The sequence below is a fragment of the Barbatula barbatula genome (assembly GCF_947034865.1).
Source record: "Barbatula barbatula genome assembly, chromosome: 9".
In the NCBI taxonomy this organism is placed as follows: domain Eukaryota; kingdom Metazoa; phylum Chordata; class Actinopteri; order Cypriniformes; family Nemacheilidae; genus Barbatula; species Barbatula barbatula.
Window position 1 is genome coordinate 19,979,381 of NC_136772.1, and position 8,105 is coordinate 19,987,485.

Consider the following 8,105-nt stretch of genomic DNA (forward strand, 5'->3'; position numbering starts at 1 on the left):
GTTTAATTTGTGAAATGGATTCCCCGGTAATGGTGCGGTTCGATAAGCTCACAGTAGAGAGACGAGCGCTCTTTTTAAACGAATCCAATCAATGTAGTCATAACAAAGAATCAATTCATTTGTTGTCAGTAATTATTTAAGTTTACGTGAAGTAAATGTTAATAAACAACTGTCATACGCGTAGGTATTCAACAGTAACGTTAGCTGGCTAGCTACACCATACAGTATACATACATATATAAATGGACTACGCGCACCTGATATTGTGATAGCTGTTGGCGGATTCACCATTGAAAATTGCAAAAGAAGAAAGTGGACTGTCGCCCTAATATGGTATTTGATCTTGTTTACCTTAGAATAAAGCCCATTTACATTTGTTTATGTATACACGCCTTTATCCAAAGCCCGAGCATTTTGCCATAACCTATTTCTTTCTTTCATATAGTATTTATTTTGAATGTACTCGTTTGCTTTTACTAGCACTTGAAAATATATTAAAGTTTGATAATTTAAACATGAAAAGTGGGGGACTAGGCTTATATATCCCAGAACGAGTCATACATAGAAGGATTTGGGGCGTTTTTGTGACCCTGAGCACGTTCCTTGATAAACAGAAAATGGCGTTGTTTGTTTTGTGTTCTTTGTCAGTTGTTTTTCAAACGACCACGTTGTGAGACACAATAGGAGCCATAGGAGTAGTTGAGTATAGTGAAGGAGAAACATTAGTTCATAAATTATGATGAATTGACTTGAAAATGAATTAATTTGACCTGTCACGCATTTAAATAAATTACACATTCATATAATGATATTACACAATAATATTCTATATTCTTATCAAAAATGCAATGTATTTCTTCAATAGTAAACGAAAATTCCTACTGCAACATTGTTCTCATTCTATATTTCAAAATAACTTTAGCTCCATCTAGTGGCAAAAGAATGGCTTCAAAAATATTTATTCTGCTGGGCCACGAGTCATCATCAAGTGAGTGTGGTTGCCTTCCTATTGAGACAGCTCTCTTTATATTGTATCTCTCACGTAAACGTTAAAAGTACTAGTTCGTTTTTTATACTGGTTGTACTGACCATTACCACAGTGTTATGCTGTCAGGTAAGCATGAAACGTATGTAGGCTTCTATCATGCATCATGGTTGTATTTACATATCTTTACCAGCTTTGGATATGAAACCGTGGAAGCCAAAACACTCCATCATCTCATCGCAGACGATACAGTGATGTTCCTAAGATAGTTAACATAAAGAGATCATGTGGACACACATAAGCAGACCTCACATCTTGCTAAAGGAATGCTTGTGACTTAAAGAAAACATAGGCCTATAACTTAAAATATTGAGCAAAGTGGCCCAACCGTTTTCTCTCTGTGTGGACATAAAGTGATTATGTTTCATTGTATCATAACAAGATGAAGTGTGCAGAGATCAATTTAGCAGCACAGGGAGCTCTATATAAAGTTTTACTGTTCAACTGCTCCTGTTGGGAGTGTGCAGACATGCCGCTGACCGTCATTAGAGACTGTGACTATGGTACCTAAAATGAACACACTCAAAGGCTTTTACCGTCAGTGTACATCTGCTGTAAATAATTTTAGCTTGCATAATTATCCTCTTCTACACCTAATTGCAACAGATCCCTGTACTGTACCAATAGGAAAGTCCAAAAAATGATAACATATAATATCTTTAAATAAAATGTCTTTCTATGTCTATCTAAGACAGGGCAAAGAGAAGCAATAGAATGCAAAACAATCCTACAGTAATTTCACATTATGTTCTTTTAAGAATTTTACAGCTCTAGAGCATTTTTATTAATATTTTATGGTAATTTTAGTTAAATATTTAGCAAGTTTGTTATATAACTTTGTCATTTTATTATGTATTTGTTTATTTTTTATGTAATAAAAGCTTATGCTATGTAAGATTTTAGTTTCAGTTTTATTTATTATTATAATTACATTGCTTTAAACTTCAGTTTATGTCTGAGGCAACATTTCAATTTTTTTGTTAGCTTATTTTTCCCACTTATTTGTAGGCCAATGTTTTATTTGGTTTAAATATACAAAAACACTTTCGAAGTATTCATTTTCGTAAACTAAAATAACCCTGCTCTAGAGTCCAACTAGATGCAACAATTATGAATAGTTGTTTTCATGAATTTGAATTAGACTTTATTTTATATGAGAACTGTAATAAATGTCATTAAGTATAAAAGTGTGACATGTAAGCAATAATGTATCTTGGGCAGTTCAAAGCAGATCACAGTGAACTCTCAGGATAAGCTGCATGGGATCACCACTGTACTGTCTTCAGCGGAGAATAGTTCATTCACAGCACAGTGATAATTGGTCACTGGTTTATGTGCTTGGTGCAAAATATCCCACTCAACATATAATGAGATGTTTCCCTGTTTTACCGTTCAGACGGTTATCCAAATGATTTGATCTAAGATCCTAAGTGCTCTATACAATTACCTTTGAAGGACAAACGTGAAACTGGCGAGCTCCAGTGTCTTCCTTCTTTTTTGTTTCTCTCTCAGCCGATTGTCCTGTGAAAGGATATTTTGGTCCACACATCTCTCCTCTGAAATCTTTTCCAGTTCTCATGCCGCTCCTCTGAGAGAGACAGCCGGCACCTTCACTCAACAGACCAAAATAGACGTTGGGCAGCTCTACGCTAGAGTGTGTGTTCATGAAGCCCACTCCCCATCCAAGTCAGGTCCCGACCAGACACCAGTGCTCCGTGCACAGGAGAAAACATATACACACACAGACAGAGGGACAAGAAAGAGTTCTTTGTGCAAAATTTATAAACGTTTGCTTGGCACAGCTAAACCGGAATTTACATTCTCGCACTAATTGTGAAGAGTTGTTATTTCTTCATTAGTTTCATGTGGGAAAGAGGAGAGGCTATTTGAAACAAACGCGAAATAGTTGAAAAACATTGCATTCTCATCATTGTCATCATGAAGTTGAGTGTGGCGCTATTTTTCGCCGGGCTCTTTGGTGCACTGGCAACACTTTTTGTTTTCTTGTCATTTGGGACGGATTATTGGCTCCTGGCGTCAGAGACCTGCAAGCCACATGGAGTATTTACTTTGGAGGTGGGTGAAGGCATTTTTTTATTCTACGAGGGAAAAGAGAGATGGCTTGTAAACGTGAATTTGTGGAATAATCTTATTGTTATGAGGATGAATTCTTGGGCATTATCAGAAGATTATCTATTGAGATGCTGTCCATTTACTAACTTCTTTTTTCCAAAATTGCCATCTAATTATTCAAAATGTATTTTTCTGCTCTAACTGAAGCAAGATCCTCAAGCAGTCAGTCATATTTGGGTTCTCAGCAGGGACAGTCATATGACAGTCCCTCTACATCATCGTTTACACACTTTGAGTTGCTGTAAATCACATGTCACCGTGTGATACCACACTTAATACTGACCAATGAAACAAGTATCTCAATGCAATGTCTATTCATAGAAGTCACGCATGAATTAGGTTTCCATTAGAGAGAACTTGGAAGGGGCACACTCGCTTTTCATGTGGGTTGATTTAGAGATATGTCTGTAGGGAAGGCTGGAAGGATTACAAAAATGTAATGACTGAAACTAATGAAGGAATGTTTGTATGATACTAGATATATTATGATGGTAACTTGGTAGCACTTTTTTGACACACATAATACTTCACCCAAAAAAGAAATGTATGCCAATAACTAAACACAATTTGAGTAATAATAATCCAAATCCTGGTTGTTCCGCGTTGTAATGGCATAAAATAGTGCCCCAATTTCAAACATCCATCCATCATAATCGTATTGCTTGTTGTGTGTCTCTTGAGCAGGATATTATTTAAAATGTCTCAGATTGTGTTTGGTTGAAGTAAAGAAAGTCATATAAACCTAGGAGGGCATTAGGATAAGTAAATATTTGCCTCACTGTTATTTATGGGTGAACTATTACTTTAAAATAAACTTTGACCTAACATTGTTGGGGGACTATAGGAACTACTAGCATGGTCCACGCTTTCTACTGTGTGTTCTGCTTGAAATTCTACTTAAACTGCATAGCAGTTTTGATTCGGGATGGTCAGATTCAAAATGGTTGTTAGATAGTCCAAGATGCAAAATCATATTTCTATAGTTGTGCCAAGCTGTTGAATATTTTCGGGTGGACATTGTGGGGAAGGACTTCCTCTGGACAATGGTGGAAAAGATAGAAAGTGATGGACCGATGCATTGGGTCGATATTATTTCAATTATTTATCACAATTTGTTTTTTTAAAAATGCAGTCAATACAATAAAGCTCGCTAGTACTTTATTCGTAATAAAGGGCCACTCAGATGTAAAGCCTGCATTTGACACACAGTACAATTACTAGAGTAAAATGGGTCATTTGAAGTAGATGAGATACAAATATTGTTTGGTAAGAACTGATAATACAAAAGATTTTTATTACTTAATTCATATTTATTCTTATACTTCATTCACAGCTTTCCTTTTGCTCAGTGGTTAGAGGATGGTGCAAGCACACCAAGGTCATGGGTTTGATCCCAGGGGATTGCACTTAGTCAGAAACAAATGTATAGTACAATGCAATGTAAGTCGCTTTGGATAAAAATGCCTGCCAAATGCATAAATGTAAATATTTAGCTGCACTTGATTAACATAATGTCATTTGTGCACCTTTTCATAGATGCAAGTCTGTTTTAAGCTACATGCTACTTACTAGCCACATAACGCACAAAAATATTTTCATTTAGTTTAACAGATTTTCTGTATGGCTCTCATTTACTGTAATTGCATTTGTGTTATATCAGCCTCTTACTGGCCAATCGACAACAGTGCTTAATATCGGTTTTGGCATCAGCCATCAAAAAAACGAATCGAAACTTGCTACTGTAGTAGCCTACTACTACTACTAGTACTGGCGTAAGTTAAGTTTTCAACCTAGAATAGGTTACATTTTGGAAGTTTTCCAAAACCGTCTCTGTAATCCATGTGTGTATTAAACATCAATGAAATTGACAAGCTGCATCTTTGTATGCAAATTCAGTTAAATTCATGAATGAAAAAGTCCCACCCAAAGAGTACAGACTACAGACTGTCATGTTATAATTATGTGGCTTCACAACAGGTGTCTATTGCTCTTTGACCTCTTCTCTCTGCTCCCTCATAGAAAGGTGACACTGTGGTCAATCAGGATCATGACTACTTTAGTCAAGATGAAAACATCACCTTTCACCACGAGGGGTTCTTTTGGCGTTGTAGCTTCGATGACAGAATGAGCAAGGACGATGACCTGTGGAAGTTCTGGTTCGGTGAGGAGTCATATTTCCTTATGGTACAACACATCAGTTGTGATATTCCAAGAAAACTCTTCAGCTGTGGAGGATCTAAACAACTTGTTGTGTGTAATTTGACTAAACTATTTGTTGACCTTAACATTTTTGAAATTTTGTGGCTTAAAAACTTGATCACTTGGTAATCACTTAAGTAAAAGCATTTACCAAATGCCTAAATGTGATATAATTTCATATTGTAAATTACGAAGTGCTCACACAGTAGTTTGAAACAATCAGGGTATTTGGCCCACATACCCAGCCGCCCCTGAAGCTCTGGGCTCTGACCTGTTGTCTTGGAAAAAAACACAGAAGGTTTTTAAAGTTGTATATACTTTTGAGTTATAAATTAATCAATGATACATACATTAATATACCATTGTATTGTTCTTCCTTCAGAAAATCAGGCACATGCAAAAGTATGCAAACCTGCATATCTGCTCCCCTTTCCTTTCCCTGACCAGAACTACAACACCACTAGTTATCAAACCGCCATAAGTAAGTATTTTGTTCAGCTTGCACACTGTTGATTTACAGTAAAAATCTGTTTGGCTGTTTTAAAAAATTGTTGGAGTTGTTTAAAGCCAACACTAAACAAAATTGTGGCATTTATCGTCTATAAAATTGTATTGTTTAGCAAAGTAATAATTTGCTGTGCCTTCTGCTTTATACGATAAATTGATTCCCACTTATCATGATAAATAAAAAAAAGTATGTTACCTATTGACTATAAATCGTTTTATTGGACGTGCGCGTCTGGACTGCAGTTATCTTCCGGTCTGTGTTTGTTTATCGGTCTGGCTAGTGTATAATAATACAGTATAACTATTTATATTTTATTTGTAAAAAAATATATTTTATTATCTTATTTTCAGAATTTTGTTGTATGTTAATTTTATTTTTAAATAATTTGAATGGGTCCTGTTTTGTCGCATTTGTAGAAACAGTATGGGACATTGACATCTAGCGGTTGAGCTTGGTATCGCAATCTAAGTTCAAAATATTGGAGAGGCAAGTTTTGCCAAGTAACCGGTTCTTCTCGGTTTCTTTTGCTTGTTATCAGAAATAATATGTGTACTGGACGTTAAGGGCAGTCCACGAACAGTAACGTTTGTTTATGTTGTTGCTTTGAAACTATCAAAGTCTATGCTGTCTATGAAGGTCTCATACTGGCTTGTGTTAAAAAATGTGTTACTATTTAGTCTACAGAGGTTTCTGGAGTGTCTCGATGTTGCTGGGTGTGGTCGCTGTGGTGGCAGGCGGTTTCATTATCATTTGTGCAGCTCCATTTACCAGTCATCGTCTTTATAAAGCAGGAGGTGGCCTCTACCTCATTTCTGGTAAGATATAAGTGATATGATTATTACAGTATTGAATGAATTATATTTTAGATTAATTTGTAACTAAGAATCATATCTAAAACCCCCAAACTGTCATCTTGAATCAGAACTGATTCAATTATTTTCTATTTTTCTTGTTGCGTGCAAGGCTTATGTAACCTTTACTGAAATAAGTGACAACAAAACTAAGAAATCACATTAGAATCACACACAGTAATAAAATTAACTTAACATCTGATATTTTCTTTCCTTCAATCTCTTTATTTCTATCACTTTGCTGTTTCTTTTCTCCAGGTTTCTTCCTTCTCATTGTGACTGTCATGTATGTTATCTGGCTGGATGTTCTGGATGTAATGAGTTTATATGTGGATTATCAGATCTCAACTAAGTGCCCAGAGTTTAAACTCAGTATGACTTATGGTCTCTCTTTCATGCTTGCTCCTGTTGGTGTGTTCTTCTGTTTACTGTCTGGTCTTCTCTTTCTAGCCATTGGGCGTACTGTCAAACAAAATGAACTCTGAACCACGTGCTGACAATATATAGATAAAGAGGAATAATGTTGTACGTTCAAAATACATTGACATATCCCCCACAAAAGGAAAACTTGCCTCTTAATAGTTATCTATCTTAAACCTCTGAGGATGCAATGGCAATGACATGTACTGGGGTTAAGATTTGATCTGAATTTGCATTTGAATTCTGCAATTGTTGTTTTGATACTTCACTGCTGTTTTGTGGGCTGTGAGCAGTACTGTTAACATGGATCACAGATGGTTTGGGATCACATGTGAGTGTTTGTGTAAGTGTGACTGTATTGCACAAAGAGTTACATTGTGTTAAATGTCTTTTATGAACCGCTGCATTTTGTATAATGCCTGAATTGGAACCACATAATGAAACGTGTATTATAGGTAGACTTCATTGTGCCTGCTTGAACTTTCAGTATATTGCGTTTTCACTTTGCTCCACTCTGCATTAAAATTTTTCTGCTTCTGGATATTTGTAGGCTTGAGCATTGATATACTCTGTTAACCAAAACAGCAGAACTCGCGTATAAGTTGCTTGAATTTTAACGGATTCTGTCAAAACACAATCTGATATTTTATTCTCTTAGTCTGAGATTTGCTGGGATAAACTCCAGTATTCTGTGTGCATAGTATAAACATAATAAAAGATGAATGGATATTTAACTCCAAACACAAAGGGTAGATATTGAAAACTTTATTTTGCTTACAGAAAGTCAATCCCATTATTAGAACCATTGTATTTTTTACTGTAGTAATTATTAAATGCATAAATAAAATTATAATATATTTACACATTGGGTTATTAGTTTTAATACTTCTTTTAGATTGCCGATTTTAAAATAAAAAATACATAATTTAAGTATTTTTTTACTTTTATT

General features: G+C 35.4%; 1 protein-coding gene across 2 annotated transcripts; it reads left to right on the forward strand.

The window, feature by feature from the left end:
* The first annotated feature begins 265 nt into the window (after positions 1–265).
* Positions 266–7,895, forward strand: tmem182a (transmembrane protein 182a). 2 transcript variants are annotated; one of them, XM_079464572.1, is made up of 5 exons: positions 266–333; positions 5,198–5,339; positions 5,760–5,858; positions 6,563–6,700; positions 6,995–7,696. In XM_079464572.1, the coding sequence occupies exons 1-5, from the start codon at positions 331–333 to the stop codon at positions 7,219–7,221; spliced, it is 609 nt and encodes a 202-aa protein (XP_079320698.1). In that variant the 5' UTR covers positions 266–330; the 3' UTR covers positions 7,222–7,696. The 2 variants fall into 2 exon arrangements, with proteins under 2 accessions (XP_079320698.1, XP_079320697.1); XM_079464571.1 differs by lacking the exon at positions 266–333 and adding an exon at positions 2,682–3,121 and having other exon boundaries at positions 6,995–7,895.
* The last annotated feature ends 210 nt before the right edge of the window (positions 7,896–8,105 follow it).

Coding starts and splice junctions, on each gene's coding strand:
- tmem182a (XM_079464571.1), top strand. CDS start 2,984: ATGAAGTTGAGTGTGGCGCTATTTTTCGCCGGGCTCTTTGGTGCACTG. Junction 5,859..6,562: donor TAGTTATCAAACCGCCATAA/GTAAGTATTTTG, acceptor GTTACTATTTAG/TCTACAGAGGTTTCTGGAGT. Junction 6,701..6,994: donor TGGCCTCTACCTCATTTCTG/GTAAGATATAAG, acceptor TCTTTTCTCCAG/GTTTCTTCCTTCTCATTGTG.